This window comes from Anopheles ziemanni, chromosome 2 (assembly GCF_943734765.1).
Source record: "Anopheles ziemanni chromosome 2, idAnoZiCoDA_A2_x.2, whole genome shotgun sequence".
NCBI classification, from domain to species: domain Eukaryota; kingdom Metazoa; phylum Arthropoda; class Insecta; order Diptera; family Culicidae; genus Anopheles; species Anopheles ziemanni.
Window position 1 is genome coordinate 44859805 of NC_080705.1, and position 19995 is coordinate 44879799.

Below are 19995 nucleotides of genomic sequence, written 5' to 3' on the forward strand. Positions count from 1 at the left end.
TTATAACGGGCACATATTTTTTTATATTTTTATATTATACTGGACTTACTGGACTATATTATACTGGACTGGTCTTTACTGGAGTGGAGAATACGAAAGATTATTCAAGAAATCGATACAGCTTAAAGTTAAACGAGATTAAACTGATGTTCCGAATAATGAAATCTCGTCTCGTCAAAAGTACAATACAAATGTACATTCGTGTGTTTCAATATAAACAGAGTGCCTGCAATATGAGGGAACAGTTGTAAACCCCTTTGATAGTAGAGGGTCGTATGGGAAACATTCATTAAACACATTCCAGACAATCTCATATTACTACTGCTTCGATGTAGTAAAACAATTTAGAAGCAACTGTTTCAACAAATATAATACTGACTTTTAACAAAGCAAATACAGAAGCTAATATAGTTTTAATAAATAGTAAACATTCAAACTCTATATTTCTCCTCCAAGGAGTGACATTATTATTCCCCCGTTTCGGACAATGAACGTAGTTCCATTGACGTTTCGATCATAATTTCACACACCTAGAATCGGTCTCTACATACTTGGGATCGGGTTGAAATGGTGCTTAAAACGAGGGTTCTGACCGTTTACGGGCCATGGCCGGCTGCAACTACAGCCAAAGCTACAACAATTACCCTCAGATGAGTAATAATAACATTATTAGCATTGATTCGGTCCCAATCTGAGGCTGGATACCCGCTGCCATATCGGCCACTGTCCACTGATTGGATTTGCTTTTGGGTAGCAATCGTCTGCCAACACAATCGTACGGCAATTGGGAGAATTGAACACGTCGAAATGGGCGAATCGGAAGATGAGCCCCCCATTAGACCTTGAGAGGGTCCACTCCACATATCCGTATATTGGACGATTGGTTCTATATTTGTCGTTTCCATGCCATAGGCTTGATTGCGTACCGAGACCGTGCAAGGCAGAACAGCAGCGTTTGCGGCGAAATTGAAGAAACGAAAAAGAGTCTGTGTGACCTTCCCTATGTTTTCGAGCATAACGATACTTTTCCCATGCTGCAGTTGCAGGCGCTCGGCTGCTTGGCCATTGCTCTAGCACGCACGCAACCAACCAGAAAAACTTGACCAACGCTGGCGAACAATGTAAAGGCGGAGCGAAGTATTTGCAGCGGAGCAAGGTAAAACGTACGTGACGCCAACCGCGAAACTTCAGCAACGAAAAATACAGGGCCTGCTGTCGGTTTCTAGTGGCAATCCCTGCCACAATCGGAACAGCAGAACGAAGATAAGCAAGACATTTCTCGAGCCTCGCGGTGTTCATATTTTATCACAAAAGGATAACACACAAACACACCCGCACGCACGCGCGCATATAAAATCATACACTTCAACACACACAAACACACGCACTCAAAATAGCCCGCAGCAGGTTGCATGAATGGGAACACCTCGAATGGGAATGCCATTGCGCTGGGGGGCGTTCGTTAGCCGAGGCTATTCCCACTGTGGACAGGAGCCCCATTTGACACTTGACGAGCGTACCTTCGAGGTAGGCTGAACGGATTCCACGACTCCACGTTATAGAGTATTTCGTTTCCATAATCGGTTGTAAGTGGAAAGTGCACACATATCCGTTACTCGATTAGTACATATTTTATGCACATACAACAGGGAGAGTAAACTATTTGTATCACGAGAGGAAAGCAGTGGACGCGATGAAAATTATGGTAGCTTCGCGAGAGCATGGATTTTTAGAAATGTAATGTAAATGTAAAACAAAGGGAAAGTAAAGAAGAAAAGGCAAAAAAATTGGCAACGAAGTATAAAAGATGTTGAAAAGGGGATTGGAGAACCTGGAGGGGAAAGATGGAGTGGAAAATCCTATAAGAAAACACTTGGAAGCTTTAGGACAACCAAAGCACAGATAGAGCAGAGGAGGATCGATTGAGAGAATCCGAAAGAGGGAGTAAGAAAGAGAGAGCGAGAGAGAGAGAGAGAGTGCATGAGAAAGACAAAGAGAGAAAGAGCTAATGAGAGGGAGAGTGGAAGATAGACAGCGAAAGAGAGAGAAAACGAGAAAGAGAGTATAGGTGAAGGATGGTGTGATAGAAAAAAAGAGAAAGTCCTTGCGAGAGGATTGCGATTTTTCTAATGTAGCTGCAAAATGTGGACAGAAATAAAATGATTCGAGCTCGTATTCTAAAAATAACACCTACACCGTTTACTAGAAGTAGAATATTTGGAGGCACATTGGAAAGGGAGGCTGGATGACTGGATATGCTTACATATGGTAAGATTCGGCTTGAGATAAGTAAAGACCTCGTTCTTATCTTGCCGAGTTGTTAGTATGTATGGTCTTCGCTGCTCGCTTCTCTGCTTAGGTTTCGCTGTTGGGCATCCTATTGGCTGGGCAATGTTTTATTGGGAAAGCTCGCTCGATTTTGACCGCCTCCAACGTTCGGTACTGTTGCCCCGTGGTCTGTGCTAGGCTTCCGCCACATTAATAATGTAGGCGGGCGTTGGAACCAAAACGGAAAGGACGACAAACGAGAACGGGACCTGCGAGGATGAGACCGTGGCTAGCTAGCAAAGTCCTGCTCGCGCGTGTAAAAGTGGGCCACGATAGCGGCAGCTGGAGGAGGTGGGGAAACACGGGTGGAAAACGAGGCGATGGGTGCTGGAATGCACCAGCGTATGACGTATTAGTAGCACCTTCACCTTGCCTTTGTGCCTCGCACGGATTCAACACACTTCACCACGCACTTCCTCAACGATGGCGACAAGGGCTGTGTACACATTCGTTTATTTTCTTGTTTTCGAGCACTAATTTCTGGGATCCGTAACAGGCACAACACACACTAGCACGCGCGCCCCAAGAAAAGCCAGTGCGCTACGATTCGAGGCGAAAAAGGCACGGCATACTTGCTAACGTTTACCGAGCATTTTCCTTTCGAGCGGAAAGCGTTTTCCGAAGACTGCTGTGGAGCTGGGTTCGCTCAAGCGGGCGCTACTTCATGGCGCATCCGTTGCTCGCTGGCCATTGATTTTAGGGAAATGCGAGGTATTTGCTGAGGCACACAATCCACCGCACACGCACACATACACACACATATACGGGCACGCACGCACGCACACGCGCGCAGGCACATACACCCACCTTGGCTTGGAGGGTGCTGTCTCGAGCGATTTCTCGAGGATTTCTTCGGTCTTTTCACGCCAGGCTCAGCGGGCGCTCCACGACCGCACGACTCCACGACACGCAGCACCGTAATGTCGGACCGTCTCGCACATACCGCGGAGGCGCAGGAGGAAGGGGAAGGGGTGGACACAATCGACCGATATTTTCACTCGACGGACGGCCCTCGCAGCGGAGCTCGCAGCATTTTGCCTGTGGCACTGCAGACGATGGACGCGTTCCCGTTCGATTCACCGTAGGAGGCCCCCTTGGTTTTCTCCCTTGCGAAGGCGCCTTGATGGAGGGCGAAAACTGTGTGTGCACACACACGCACGGCTCGAACGCAACACTTTTCGGCCACGCAGAACCAGCCGTCGACTTGGCGCTACCAAACTGGCGAGCGTAGAATCAATGAAAAGCGCTCGACCCGTTGCAACAGGGGGGCGCATGCTCCGTGGCACGCAGCCTTTCGCTGGCTGGCGCTGGCCGTGTGTGTGTGTGTTTGTGTGTTGGTGCAATCGATAAGTATCCGTTCGCAGCGCGAGCGCCTGGCGGGCAGCTGTGTGGGTGGATTTCAGCGCGGATTTGAATGAAAATATACGCGGCCATCTAGTATCGTGTTCGGGAAGGCGCGCTAGTGCAAAACGCCATAAAGCTTCCCCTGGTCGGCAAAAGCTTGCTCATTTCGTACTGGCAGTTCTGCAAGCCCAAAGCAGGTGCCATGAATGGATGGCCGAAACAGCATGGACGTATGGCTAGAATCAACCAAGCGCCTCCATTCAAGGTAGGTTGAAGATGGTTGACAATTTTTTCATAGACCCAAGTGTGTCCCTTTTTAGTATTGCAAACCCTTGGTTCACTTTGTTGAGTATTATCTCTTAGCATATTTGCCTCATTTTCTGATACCATGCCATTAGCACATGGCATTAACCGTGGAGTTGTAATATAAATTCAGAACTATCAAATACGAAGACCTGAAATGTAGAAAATGTGGTGAAGAGCGATGAAAAACATAATCATTGAATAAATAACCAATTACTCACAAAAAAATCCTCAAATGTCGATTAACCACACGACGAACTCAATTGCACTCATTAAAGCACATACATGTTGGCTGACAACAAGCAACATTTGGCGGTTCGAATATAAAAATAACCCAAGGTGTAGCATAAACCAACGACGTTAATCAGTTTAGAGTATAAGATATTCTATACTCGTTTAGTGATGGAGGCGCCTGGTAAGAGGTAGGTTTGTGTTTAAAGAAGGCAAACATTTTTTTAGTACTGATTTGCCCTAGTGTGATTTGGGAAGTTTTTCGCTGTCCATTTTGTGTCTGTTACCGCTGCGAGGCGATGGTTTGGGCAGCCGATTCTGAAACACATTTGTACATGTTTGTACGTTGATATGATACCAATCGATGCAAAACAATGAAAAACAGCTAATTGGTACGAAAAACAACAATAATAGTTCTAGAGAACTTATGATATAAGTGTTCTAGATGTTCTTCTTCGCAAAATGGCAAGACTTTGAATCGGTTAACACTAGAATATATTGCTTTGGAATCTTGACGAAATGCTTTTTAGGGGTCATTTTGACCCCTATTTGTAAAACGCTATAACTTCATAATTTTTGAAGATTTTTCAAATCCATAAACTGTTACTCTTTAGTATATTTATTGACTATCTTTTGGCGTTTATAATTTGTTTATGTACCACTCCATTCTTCCGCTAGCTCGGTGTAAAGCAAAAAGTATCGATGTGAATCGAATTTTAATCCTTTTCAACTATTTTTTAAATGTATCACGTAAATTTAGAAGAAAAAGTGTGCGCTTTAATGTTTTTTTATGTGGCACGACATCCTCAAGTGGGACAAGGCCTCTCTCCGAGGAGAGTTTTCGGTGACCGAAAGACGGTATATTATAGATCGGTGGTCAGCCGTTCGTAATGCCGGGGGGTGCCAGACTCGAGATTCGATCCCCGCTTATATATTAGGCCACCTTTAAAACAAAGTTTCATATTTTTAAGATAGCATATTACGCTACAAATTTACCTTGAAGATGTGGATTTTAAAATTTTCCATATGTTTTTCCGTTCTGTGCTTTGTTCCGTTATTCCGTATCCGTGCGTTTCGAAGCGTTATGCGGGATACGTTACTTTGGGACTTTATTTTCGACCTTCCAGTCCAATTTATGGCGTCATTTGTAATTGCAGAAATATGATTTTATTTTTGAAATATTCCTCAACATACTTTCTTTCTAGCTCACACTTTTTTTCTGCATTTACATTACCGATTTTGAATAGGTAAAAACTGAAAAACTCAATTTCGACCGTTTTTGCTCTACACCGAGCTAGCGGAGTGATGAAGAAATGCATCGAAAAACCAAAAACATCAAAATATAGTCAACAAATATACTACGAAGAAACAGTTTACGGATTTGAAAAATCTTCAAAAATAGTGAAGTTATAACGTTTTACAAATAGGGGTCAAATCGACCCCTAAAAAGCATTCTGGGGATAGTCAAGTTGGTTCTCGGAACTGGTTGAACAGAAAAACCTGAAATTTTGTTTTAGATGTAGCTCTGTATTTTAAGAAAAGCCTTATTTTTTTTTTTGAAAACTATTTAGCCGTTTTCGAGATATTAAAGTCGAAAATTGAGTTGGGGTCAAAATGACCCCGATTTGGATTCTTGTGTTAAAATTGCGTTGCTTCGTCGTTTATCATCTCAAAAAAGTCACATAAGGAACTAGACTGTAGATGGATATACAGTAGATGCAGGATTTTTCTTATCATTTAAAATACATTTTGAAAATTCTATTAGATTTGAAGGCAACAAAATATTCCTCTTGATTTGATTCATTGTCCAGTATAGAAAGAGAGGATGTAAAGTATATTGAATTCTCATTTTATTTGTTTATCTTCGATTTGATTATGTTTGCAGTTTTTGCAAAAAAGTAATCCTTTGCTGGTTAAAGCTTCTGTGGGAAATTAAAGTTAAGTATGTTGCCTACTTAACCCATGGCGCAGCGGGGGGTGCCCATGGCGCAGCGGTAGCGCGAGGAAACACCACAACACAGGTGTGTGGGATCGAATCTCGAGTCTGGCACTCTCCGGTATTACGAACGGCTGACCACCGATCTATAATATTACCGTCTTTCGGTCACACAAACTCTCTTCGGAGAGAGGCCTTGTCCAACTAGGGGATGTCGTGCCACATAAAAAAAAAATAAATAAATGTTGCCTACATGTTGCCTACATTGTTCGTGCTTGAGTAAAAGTTTTACTCGATAATTGTTTTACGAACAATTATCTCGGTTTACGTCTACGATCGTACGCATTGCCTTACGGACAATTGTTTTCTTCGACGTTCACGACGTCAAGACCGCGAAGCAAGTGTTAGGAGAAAATTCGACGGGTTCCTCGTCAATTGTGAACACTGATTTGCACAACGAGTGCAACGCAAAGGATTTGCACAACGGGTGCAACGCAAGCAATAGTGCAGTGAGAAAGAGTGCTCATGATACGAAGCTAGTGAAAGGCGCCTACGCATCTCCCAACCGCCATCACGTTTTGCGCGTCATCGCAATTTGAGATAATTCGCGCGCATTTGATCTTCCAGCGCGTCATCGGTTAACCCTTGGAGGAACAGCGAAAAAAACCCACAGTGAAAACAAAAACTTTTAAGAGAAATGGAGAAAAAGCTCAAAGCTCAAAGCTCAGCATAAAAAGAAGGTTGCATTGGAGAATATCAAACGCTCAAAAGATTTGTGACCACGATCTCCAAGGATGTAGTGGATCAGCTTCCAGGTGCATTGGAGAGGCTTCAGCAGCAAAAGGAGGATACTATCGCTAGATTGGAACTATGTGCGGCTCGACTGGCAACCCAATTATACCGGAAGGTCAGCCAATCCTTAAACATTGCGATACAATCCACGGTATAATGGACCGATTCCATGACCGTGATACATTGGTTGAATTCCTCACCTCGACGTTGGAAACTATATGTGGCAAACAGGGTGGCCCTCATACATAAGGAGTCCAGCATTTCGTGCTGGAGGCATGTTCCGGGCATAGATAATCCTGCAGATGACATCTCGCGCGGTCTTCATGCAGATAAGCTATTGGAATGCGATCGGTGATTTCATGGCCCGCACTGGTTGTCTTGCAACGAAGAAAGCTGGCCTGTGCACAACCCATCTACAGAGGAAGGTGATTGTGTATAGGAGGAAAGAGCAGTGACGCCACGTGTGGCTGCCGTATCAACGACGGCAGATTTCAGCAACAAACTATTTGCATCATTTTCGGCATACCATATTTTCGGAAGATCTATGGCGTTTTGTCTGCGTTTTATTCATTTCTGACAGGACGCGGCGCATTCAGAACCACGGAAGACGGAAATCCAACGGAACAGCTCTCACTGGTTGAGAAAGTGCCACCATTAACACGGGACGAACTACTCCAGGCTGAAATCCAGTTGTGCCGATTGGCGCAGGAGGATAGCTTTGCAGAGGAACTGCACACCGCAAAGCATGGTAAGGAGATTCCGAAAACGTCGAAGCTGAGGTGGCTATCGCCTTTTGTTGACTCGAAGGGATTACTGCGAGTCGGTGGTCGGCTTCACAATGCGCAGATTCAGGACGCGACCAAACACCCGATTCTGCTCTCCACTAATCATTCGTTGGCCAAGTTATTGACAGTCGCGTATCACTTGAAATTATTGCATGCCGGACCTCAGCTATTATTAGCCACACTACGTCAAAGATTCTGGATAATTGGCGGTCGCAGTCTCGCTAAATCTGTTTACCATCATTGCCAACAATGTTTCAAGGCGAAGCCCACATTGGTGAAGCAAACCATCGCGGACCTCCCAATTTCACGGGTAACACCTACGAGACCGTTTGCTGTCAGTGGAATTGACTACTGCGGACCAGTATTACTAAAGTCAACGATTCGGAACCGCAGCCCGACGAAGGCGTACATAGCTATATTCGTGTGTTTTGCGACCAGGGCGGTACACATTGAATTAGTGTGTGACCTCACGACGACGTCCTTTCTAGCAGCACTTCGGCGTTTTGTTGCAACACGGGGGAATATTTCAGAACTGCACTCCGATAATGCAGCGACATTCAAGGGCGCCGCGCATGAGCTTCATCGCCTCTATAAGAAGCTCAAATGCATTCAACAAGAGCGGGACGAGATTTTCAACTGGTGTGCAAATAACGAAATGAAGTAGAAATTCATTCCACCACGTGCCCCGCATTTTGGCGGTCTTTGGGAGACAGCGGTACGTTCCGTAAAACAACACATTGTTCGCACAGTAGGAAGTACGAGATTAACTCATCTGACCGCTAGTGCCATTGTCTAACGAACCCACAGACACAGAGCCACTAACACCAGGGCATTTTCTAGTAGGCTCCAATATGTGTACATTACCACAAATTGATAGGTCGCAGGAACCATCAAATAGGTTGAAGGATTTTGAGCAACATTTACAGGCCATCTGGACGCGCTGGTATCCGGAGTACCTTCTACAATTACAAGCGCGTGCTAAAAACTGTTCAAATAACCCTGTAGAGCTAGAAAAAGGACAACTCGTCTTGATCAAAGAAGATAACGTACCTCCAACTATGTGGCCCATGGGGCGAATAACAGCAGTGCATCCAGGGAAGGATAGCATAGTTAGAGTTGTTACAATTCGAACTGCATCAGGGAAGGAAATTGTACGAGCAGCAGCGAGACTCGCTCTCATTCCCAATCCCCAAGTGTAAAACCCATAGGCGTAGGATTAAAAAAAAAAATCAAGCACTCACACAACAGTTAAAAAAGGATACCCTTTTTTGGTGGCCGGAATGTGGGAAATTAAAGTTAGGTATGTTGCCTACATTCTGGCGGATATCATTAGAATAGAGAAAAGGATTAACGAAAGGGGAATTAGGAACTAAGTCAAATGAATTATAAAGTAACGCGAATGAACTATATTTGACAGATTAATAAACAGAAGCAAACTGGAGCTCAAAGTGTAAGGTTTTAGTTGCACAGCACGAAGACCATCCGAAAATTCACACGGCTTCTAAACGTAACTATAAAATACATTCATTTACTTCCCTAGTTATTATCAGATGCTAATAGCATAACGTCGATTCTCATTTTGGGACTCTGAATATTTCAACTGTTTCTCATAAATCTTCACCTTTTTCGACATCAACTTTTCGTTTAACTAGGACTAGGTCAACTGTGAAGTATGGTCAAGAAGACACAGATATTTTCGATGAAATATAAATTTTGCGCAGGCTCCAATGAAGATTTGAAATATAGAATGAAGCAAATTTCCCAACGCAGGTGAAAATAAGACCTACACTCTCCTAGCGTGAAGGAGTTATCATATTTACTAAAATGTTATGTTCTTTCATTGCTGAAATCCATCGAAATTGAAAATCTTGATGAAAAATAATTAGGGTTACAACGAAGCGGTAATTCATTATCCTTACGATCATTTATTTACAGGTGTATTCTTCCTTGCGCTCGGTGCAGATATCACACGTTACCGTACAGCACCATTTGAACTTGCAGTTGCACTGCCAGCTCCGGACGGTCTGGTGCGTGTTGTAGCCTCGTCCACAGCATAGTAGATCGCACCGATCGATGGCGGTAGAGGTACGATTACAGCTCCGACCGACGGTGCCGAGTATTCCAATGCTGATGTTGCGCTCGCAATAGTTTGGTGAAGGCTGCAGATAGACCAACTCCGATCTCTTTGGATTTTGACTATCACTCTTGGCTTTACCGTCTTTTGGCGGCGGTTTATTTCCTTTCCTGCGGCGAGAAAGTGCATGCTTATTACGATACATTCGAATCAATACTGTTTCGGTTTTGGCCAATTTTCACAGCTTACCGTTTCAAAACCAACTGACCATTGGAAGAAGTGGCTGGCACGTGCACTAGCTTGGCTTTGCGATATTTCTTCATCATGGTGTTGCCAATGACGTGAAATGATGGCAAGCTTTTCCAGCAGGTTTTCATGGCACAAGATCCACTGACACCATGGCATTTACACTCCGTCCGTAGGAGCATCTTGACGAGCTGAAATGACAATTCCGAAATTGTCATTTGAATTACTTGAATACCCTGCCAGCTTTCCTTATTTATCGCAAGCTTATTTATAGTTCTTTTTGCTCACCTTCCTACCGACGCGGTTGTTGTGCAGGTTCATTAAACTGCGACTGTCGTTTTCGATTTCACGAGCATCGAGAAACTTTTTTGCAAATCGCATACCGTAGCCGATGTCCACGGAACAACCGCCCCATTTCCAGCTCTACTAACACAATGATTGAATAAGGATGGCAAAAGAAACATTAAAAGAAATAAATAAAACAAAACCAAATGTGAGTGAAATGCGGAACAAAACAAAAAATAAAAAATAATTTATATCCAATAATTAAACTTACTTCAGAGTCACTGGATGTGAATGCTTTTTGCTGGGTATCACAACCGCAGGACGTAATGTTTCCTTTTGCGCACGCAGCAGTTATCGAATATACGGCACCGGCGCTGGTAATGCCATATGTATATGCAGCCTCTTTCGAACCTGTAGAATTAGGATTGAATTGATATAGCTTCCTTTCAATATACTTTTCGAGCAATTAAACAAACTAATAATACAGTAGTCAATTTTGTCTGATTTTTTGCGATTCGTTTGATTGATTCGATTTTAATGTTTCTATAGCTTTTTCTGAGAGCAGGAAGTTATTTAGAGCGAAGCGATAAAAACAACACAAATTTAGTTTTTCGGAAACCACATGTTAATAATTAGAGGAGGGAGTAGAAATAAGCTTAATTGAGAGAAGAATAGTATAGTTCCTTTGCATTATCTAATTACAGTAAAATGAATAAGCGAGTTCACAGTACGGAAACAAACACTCGAGGTATCAATGATACATCCAAGAATTTTAAAAATAACGTATTCAAAACAAAAATGTTTACCAGGGAAAAGAAATTTAAAATTTATGCTTTCATAAATATGTGGTCAGATAGCCATATGCTATTGATAGAAAATTATTGTTGAATCTTTTACACGGAAAAATATGCCACATTATTATTCTGTTTTGCGAACATATTTCAAAATTATTAGAAATATGAATGAATTGTAGTATTTCTGTTCATAAACTGTTGACTTCATTTTTACTACTTAATAATTTACTGAAGTAATGAGCTCAAAGCACTATGCAGATATACTTCCTCAAGAAATAATTTGCTTAGCGAAATGTATCAAATACTTTTAAACTCATCTTTACTGTTTCCAATTGGAATACCATACCTATAACCATTATCTGCCCAAACATCTCTTTATTCCACACGTGAGAACAGTTCCAACGGTGACCTAGGTGGGAAAGATTATAAAATGTTACCGGATGTGTAGATATTATCAAACAAATGGCCCATACGTCGTCTTACCGTGAAATTGTTTTTGGCATTCACTTGCTCCAAGCAGCTGGCCAGATGCTAGCGATATTACTGCATCCGGCGACTCCGTACATATCTGCCGCTGGGTTTGTGTGAGACCGGGAATGCGAGAGCACAGCACTGACGAAACAAAACATTTGGCAGCCCTTGGAAAATAGAAAAGATACATTTTTTTATTTGATAGTTATGTAATGAGTTTCTACACAGCGTATATTGCTAGCAAAGGTTTGTGATTTGTTTTCTCTAGTCTTAAATAATTATGACAGTCGTTGCCGTTTTGCTCCAAACTGTGCTTTGTGATTATTGACTCCTAAATGTATGCAATACAAAGCGAAAATCGTGCATCTTCTTGACAATTGGTTTTTGCGGTTAATATTAAACTCGAGCAGATGTGTTTGGAACAATTTTTAGATTGCTTCATTACTTTTAGTCTGTTGATTTTACTGTTACGTCTTTGGGAGTTTCACCTAAGAGCGACACCCGAAATAGCATGAATAGGAGCCACCCACATTAAAAAAAAACGCATTCTTTAAGCGTGTCGAATTGTGCCAACAGCTTTGTTTTTGCTGACCACCGTTAAGAGGAATAATGGCATTTGGCGAGCTAAATGTGTGAAATTGCATGTATGTTTCGTGGTAATGGAGAAGAAGGTGTGGAAAATATTTGCCAATGTCGGATGAATATGCTTGTACTGTTAATTAGTACGATACAACCGTACTTGCATCGAGGTGTATCGTATGAGAACGTGTTGAGTTTCACGTACAACAGTACCAAAGTTTGCTTGTGCTAAATCATGTGCTTTTGTCTTTAAAAAAAAACTGAAGCATAATAAACCATATTCCCGAAGTTTTTGACAGTGCTTTTTGATATCAGGCGAGTGGGAAAAGCCCGTTTAGATACAATCGAACTTTCCCTCTGAAAAAGGTGGTGCTTGATTCCGGTTCAGATGTGTGTAGGTTGAGGTGTCGAAACCAAATGTAACATCTTCACGATGACCGTTTCTAATGTTACTGATAAAAGCGTTATCGAAAACCAAAGCAAGTAAACCCCGCATAGCTCCTCTCATAATAAGATCGTTTGTGTTTGGCAGGCGTTAGAAGTTTGGTTGTTCTTTCACAATTTTTTTTATGTTGGTAAAACATCCAACTCCATTCTTACCTTAACTTGAAGATTACCAGTAAGACAAACAGTGCCGCTGCAATGTTTCTCATCTTACGCCGTTGTATTGAAGGACATTTTTAAGGCATCGCATAAAGAAAACCGATCAAATTGTGATCTCTTTCAATGTTAATCAATGTTCACTTCGATATAAACTACGATGCATTACTACAGGGAGTTTGCATTTGTGCCTTGAAAGAAGGTAGCACTAGATCTGTAGCACTAGATAGTCAAAGAAAAAATATAAACATTTCTTACACGACCCTATCGGTGCACATGCACTCGGTGTATATTAACACTTCTTGACGCGAAATTTCATGAACATTTATACAACGGCGCGCACAGTGAACAGCCGAGCACACAAAAACCATACTGGTATCGCACAATCATTGGCACCAACTAACTTGAAACTGTATTTATGTATTCATTGCACATAATCTTCAACTCAGCGATATCGCTTCAGAGTCCACCTAGCTCGCCCGCCCGCTGCCGTTGATAAAAGCCAAATAACGAGCTAGTTAGTAACAACACGAACGATTTGCGCACAAACACACTGCGGCGTCAGCGCGAGTCCGATGCGACACAAGCGACGAACCCTTCTTCGGGATCGGGAAGCGGAGCGTTGAAACTGAGGTGATTTTTACTCTTTACGCTTTTATCTGGTGTTGGCTAAAATTCCGTGGCAGAAGCAAAGGCGTATTGATCTAAACGCTTGGCACAGTTTCACTGTTGGATGTACAATTTTGGAAAACGCCCGATCGCTACCGATCACCGGACGAAAACTGGCTTTTTTCATTTAGTTTTATGCTCATAGTAGGCTGAAAGAAGATTACGAGAGACGAAGAAGCAAACTAGTTTCAGAATGAATCACGCTGCTGCCACCAAATCAAGCGGCACGAGAGGATGATAATTGCGTTGGCGGGGCAAAGGTTGCTGGAGAAATTTGGTTCTCAAATACCAAGGGTGGTTTAGCGTCGTAGCTCGTGTTCTCCCGACTATTGCAAAAATGGGGCGCTATGCTAAGTGCTGTACAGTAACTTCAGGGTACCAGTAACGTCGGGAGGGAGCAATACATCTATCACATAGGCTGAATTCCGCAGCATTCCTTATTACGGAGGTTTACGGTCCACAACAGACCAACACACATGGTGAACCTTTGTTGCGATTTCTGCGCCGTTCGTGCTGTTAGCGTCGCCGATGAGGAAGGAAATAATTGCCCTGCCGGTAAGAGACGTACTGCACGTTTCTGCAGCATCTATGGAGCTCTCACGGTTGCTGATGGCAACCAGACCAAGCGGACGAACAGGCTGCTGTTGATCCGGCCGTCTCTCCTTGCATGCGATCGACCCGGAGCCCGGAGGTTGTTTGAGATTATTTTTTTATGTTTTGCCTTGTTCGTTCGCGTTTCGACCGCCCAGACGATCTCGTAGGCTCGTTTGCCAGTTTCACCAACAGACTGCCTTATGCCTTATTCATCCAACGTCTTGTTTCGTACGGTTATCGCTCTTCCTTTACACTGCACCAAACACATCACCAAGGAGCTTAAGTTCCATCTCGAAACAGGCCGTTCTGATCAGTTTCGCGGACGGTGGACGACTGAATAGCGCACGGCGACGGAGACGACGACCACTACAAGCGACGATCGGCGACGAAAACGCCGCGCGAAGCGCGATCGCTCAAGGAAAATATGTATCTTGCGCGCTTGTAGGATGTTCGAAGGTATCGTACAGACAAAACTCGTTCCTTATGCGAGACGATTCGGACGATTCCAGTGAAGTGCTGTGGTTCTTTTCGCGCAACATCTTTATCGCGAGCGCGAAGAGAGAGTACGGCATGGCACAGAGGCAGCAGATGAACTGAGGTAATTTGGGCTCCAGGAACAGTCGGGCAAAGCACGGGGAAGGAGAAGGGCAGGTCACGGCAGCAGGGGTCTCAGAGTATCATCATTGACTCCGTCATCGCAGCGCAGTTCAGAAAGGGCTGAGATGGTTTTTTTCAGACATTCAAATCCCCCCAGGAGCTATCCCCACACGTCTTTCGGGCAACATAATGCGGAATTTTCAAGTAAGGCTTTTAAACTTCAAATTAGTAATGCTCCAGGCTTTGCTATCGTTTATCAGAAGAATCTTAACCAGTGGGGGATTTACACTCATGGGGTAAAATGAACGGGCCCCTATGCAATAAAAAATCATCAATTTGCGTCTTGCTTAGGCACTTTTCAATAAAATCAATATTAGCTATTATTTTTATCCTTCATTTTATCAATTTCGCCCAACAATTCTTATTCAATCTACGATACGGCACGTACTGCAAAATTAAAAAAAATTGTTATTGAATTAATAGAGAAGAAAAATTAAATAGTTCTACTTCCCCCTTTAAAACCCGCATGAAGTATTCGTTTAAACACGTAACTCGTTTTAGAAGGAATAACGATTTTTTTTTAAAGAATGGTATGCAGCGTTTTCTAATGTATCAGGCAACATCTAACAGGATATGTCAAAAACGCATTTCTTGATATTAGTTGGATACAACTATTGTTTGCAGTGGCGCATTTAACGGTGCGCGGGTTGAGCGGCCGCGGGGGGCCCGAGCTCGCAAGGGGCCCCGAACCTTCAATGGCAAAGTTTGTAAAATTTGTACTTAAATAAATATTCTATAGAATTTATCAATTTTCTCTTATGATCGACAAGTAACAACTTGTAGGAGCTCAATAATGGATAATATAAAAGTCACCGTTGTCTGTATATATACGAGGGCTGACAATAAAGTAAGGTCTTCAATTTTTTTTTTCATAGAAAATGACATTTATTTACAAAAAGCGATACACCGTTGGAAAGGCCAAGGTCTTGGCTACTTTTCTCCATAATCGCCATTTTCTTCCAACACCTTGCGCATCCGCACGATGAACTTGTCTATGCCGGCAGAATACCACTCTCCGTCCGCCTCGCGCAGCCAGGTGTTGACCTCTTTCTGAACCTCCGCGTCACTTTTAAACTTCTTCCCTCCGAGATGTTTTTTCAGGGCGGGGAACATGTGGTAGTCACTTGGGGCCACGTCGGGACTATAGGGAGGGTGATCGATGATGTCCCAGCCAAATTTCTTCAAAACGGGCCACAACTTTGGTCGCACATTCCACGCGCCGCTTCATGTGGTCTTCGGTCAGCTGTTTCGGCACCCATCGGGCAGAAGCTTTGTGATACTGCAAGTTGTTCACAAGGATATGACGGATTGTTTCGCTGCTACACACTCCTCCAAGCTTCTCTTCCAAGTCCCGAATTGTCGCACGGCGGTTTTTGAGCATTTCTGCCTCCACTGCTTGAACAATCGCATCCGAGACCGACGGTCGGCCACTTCTCTCCTCGTCGTGAACATTAGTGCGCCCGGAATTGAACTCGCAGCTCCACTTACGCACGTTTTTTATGTCCATACACTTTTCCCCGTAAACTTCCACTAGTTGACGATGGATTTCAATAGGTGTCACCTTTTTCGCACTCAAAAAACGTATTATAGAACGCAATTCGCACTTGGACGCTGACGCAAGGGGTACCTCCATCGTTGACGGCTGCTCAGCCAAGACTGAGCGGTCGGGGAAGCCTCACCCAGCAGCAAAGTGGTAGTGGGGGAACCAAGGAACACGGCGGTGTTGCCAGATTTCGCCTAGCGCGTGATCCGGCGAAGTTGCAGCGTTGGAGACCTTACTTTATTGTCAGCCCTCGTATATATATATATGTATGTGATCGCATCACGCCAAAGCTACCGGGCCGATTTGCACCAAACTTGGCAGGAAGGTAGCTAATTTTCCAAGGTTGAATGATCTGAACTTCTGATAATTCGGATAACTTGTTGATATCCCCGATCCTCCCTATCCCTCCCCAACACTTCTTCTTCTTCTTCTTCTTGGCGTAACGACCTCTTGGTCATGCCTGCCCGTTAAGGGCTTACGAGACTTGTTTCCCTGTTGTACGTGGATAGTCAGTCCTCTCGTACAGGGGAGGGTCCGGTCTCGGTTGGGATTCGAACCCACGCCGTCGAGGTGGTGAGCCCCGGCGCTCATGGGCCGATGTTCTAACCGGCGCTACCGCTCGGCTGTCGCGGACCCTCCCCAACACCTACTCTCTAAAATTAATGAAAAATAATTTTAGCTCAACGATTACTGAACGGATTTTCACAAAAATTAGTACACATGCTCCTTACGTAGGGACATAGCATGGGTTAAAATTTAATTTTTCTAATTCTAATTTTTCTTTCCAATTCTAATTCCATTTTGTTAATAATAACCTTAAAAATGGTTACAATGCAATATGGGTATCATTTTCGAACAATTTGGGGTCACTAAATCGAATGGTCACAGTTTGTGTGCTCAATCTCATCTCTTCTACGTAGCAAATATTCTCAATCACACAAAATCGGTCTAATCAATTCGATCAAACATAATTATAAGAAAGCCAAGTGTGAAATGTCCAACATTCTTATGCTTCCTTCCTGTCATAACTTTCTATCACCTGAACGATACAAAATATCTAAAAATGTATGATGACATCCACCTTACGACAGATGCAACGGATTTAAAAAAGACACTATTTAACACCGTAAATATAGCGGGCGATGGTAGAAGTGCTCTTAAATAATCGTCGGTTATCTGTTGTCCTGGTCCAACTGTGGTTTAGGAACAGTTTTTCTCATACTTTCTTTAATAGATTAATTTTAAATGCTTGCACTAACCAAGCTGGAAGCATAGTTAGGTAATGAATGCAAAATGTATATTTACATGGTTTCATCGAATAAAGGTAATACTCGATTTTTGCACATAGCAAAATTTAAGATTGTTAAACTGAAAACTGATACTGAATGCAAACACTCTTCAGTTTGGAATTGATTTCTACCCGTATGAAATCGGGTTAATCAGCTAGTAATGGATAATTTTACTGCATCCTACAAAAATGAATGCTCAAAACCCAAATAAAATAATGAAAGTGTGGTCAGAGTTGAAGAGCAACAGAAGATAAATGTTTTACAGTTTATCAATTGGAAACATGTATTTGCAACAAAACAACAAGATACTGGAATATATCAAGCAGAGTAATAAAACAAAGCGTTGAAAATCTTAAACAGTTTCAATGTAGGCAATGCATTTTTTCTGCATATAAGTTTAAATAAAAATCATTAGTCCCTGTGAAACGAGGTACGTATTTAAACGAATATTAATGTGCGAATAAAATTATTTAATTTTCTCACTCTAGCTATTGCATAAGACTTGTTAAACAAAATAGATAAAATCAAAATTAGATGAGTCAGCCAGAAAACATATTGATTGTAGGATAAAAATAATAGCTAACATGGACTTTGTTGAAAAGCATATAAACAAGACAAAAATCTACAAGTTTTTACAGTAACCAAGCAACTACATGCTTGGTTCCAATTGATATACTATAAAATATGTTTCTTTTGTTACTCTTCGACTCTGATCATGTATTAGACTATCCTGCCATTAGTTCGTTATGGTTCTTAGCATTAATTTATACAGTGACCGGCACGGAAAAGTGTCCACCTCGAAATTTTTTTCGCTCGATTTTTGCTCAATATTTTTTCATCAATTCAATATGTTATGTGTCCTGGTTTAGCTTTTGGAGCCTGCTGAAAGCGCTTTGGCATGCTCTCCACTAGGTTTTTTAGTTATTGGGGATCCAATTCTTCCTAAGCACGCATTACATCTTCAAAATAATCATTTTTATTCGATATATCAGCTTTGTCCACCCTGCCATCGTGAGTTGACTACAAATTCTCAATGGAGTTTAGATCTAGGCTGTGAGGAAGAAGATTTTGACTTCTTAGCAGTTTGTTTCGGGTCATTTTTTCCTGCAGTTTGGAAAACTAGCTGGATGATGCACGTTTTAAAAAAGGTTCGCCTACTGTAGTGTCCAATACAACTGTCGAAACCGTAATCTTTCCATCACTTATGCATGATAGCAAAGCGTATATTAGCCATGAGCAACATAGATTCATGCCAGGCCGCTATACTGTCACGAACTTAATAACGTTTGTGTCAGGTTTATTGGCGAAAATTGATCGAGGTGGTCAAGTGGATGCCATATCAGAATTTACTTTATACTGACTTTACACAACTAAAACAATCTTCTAATCTAATCTTCTTTCTCTGTGCACTAATAAGTGCTCTATTATTTCTTTCTCTCGCTCTAAACTACCACACATGGGACATTATACTCTAAATGGCCATGCTGTTTAACGGGTATCTAAAGTTCGGAATCTAGGCGTCATCTTGGACTCGAGACTCTTCTTACACTAACAACACGAGCAGGTTATCAGCTCGGCACTGAGAACTTTGGGGTTTGTCCGCCGTCTTGCCCACGAGCTGACGGATCCCCAATGTTTGAAAAAGTTATATTGTGTCCTAGTTCGCCCAATACTAGAGTATGTAAGCGTAGTGTGGAGTCCGAATGACGTTACGATTGAAAGGGTGCAAAAACTTTACTCTGGGAACTCTGACACGCCTCTTCCGCCCAGCGTAAGGTAAGGTAAGGTAAGGTCAAATTCTGGGTCTTCCTTCGTCGGAGTCCAGGCGGGCTTTGTTGATTGCTGGCTTACTATTGGGTACCACTGATGCACCCTCCTTACTCCAACAAATTCCTGTCTATGTCCCATCCCGATCCTTAGAAACTCGTCCCCCACAGGCACTTTACTCGTCGTACTAGCTATGGTAGAGATGATCCCTTGCTTGAGTGTCTGCGAGAGTTTTGGCTGATTCACTATATCAAATATAGCTCCATTCTGGCCATCTTCAATCTGCCTACGTCTATGTAGTTAAGTTTGCATTGCTAGAGGCAAGCAATGTGATATACTAATAAACAATTAAACAATTAAACAATTTTATTTATATAACTAAAACAAGCTGACCCGACGAACTTCGCCCCGTCAAATAATTATGCAGTTTGTAATACTCTAAAATTTGAAATTGACTACCTGTGATGTTAAATTTTGTTTTTAAAACTGTATAGAGAAGAAATTTGAATTCATTATGTTGGAAATCATTTTATTGTGATTTTATTATTGCTTGTAACGCACCTTGATAGACTGCATTTTTAGTCTTTTGTTGGTTTGCGTAAATGTGCAATGATGCCGGTTTTCCAACGCGTGAACATGCAACATATAGCTGGCCATGAGAAAACCAAAGCATTTCTAGATTTAAGCCACACACTTCCAGCGACTGCC

At 42.5% G+C, this 19995-nt stretch overlaps 1 protein-coding gene across 1 annotated transcript; it reads right to left on the minus strand.

The window, feature by feature from the left end:
- Nucleotides 1–9644: 9644 nt before the first annotated feature.
- On the minus strand, nt 9645–12821 carry LOC131281954 (protein Wnt-2). Its single transcript, XM_058311331.1, has 7 exons — nt 12769–12821; nt 11602–11756; nt 11465–11527; nt 10596–10735; nt 10328–10462; nt 10043–10230; nt 9645–9963 (listed from the first exon to the last, which is right to left on the minus strand). Exons 1-7 carry the CDS (start codon nt 12819–12821, stop codon nt 9645–9647), a joined length of 1053 nt encoding a protein of 350 aa, XP_058167314.1.
- Between the last annotated feature and the right edge of the window lie 7174 nt (nt 12822–19995).

Excerpts from the sequence above, each read along its gene's own strand:
- LOC131281954 (XM_058311331.1), bottom strand. The coding sequence starts at position 12,821 with ATGAGAAACATTGCAGCGGCACTGTTTGTCTTACTGGTAATCTTCAAG. Across the intron at positions 11,528-11,601 it reads ATGCCAAAAACAATTTCACG|GTCACCGTTGGAACTGTTCT; the intron begins GTAAGACGACGT and ends TTTCCCACCTAG. Across the intron at positions 10,463-10,595 it reads TCACATCCAGTGACTCTGAA|AGCTGGAAATGGGGCGGTTG; the intron begins GTAAGTTTAATT and ends TTGTGTTAGTAG.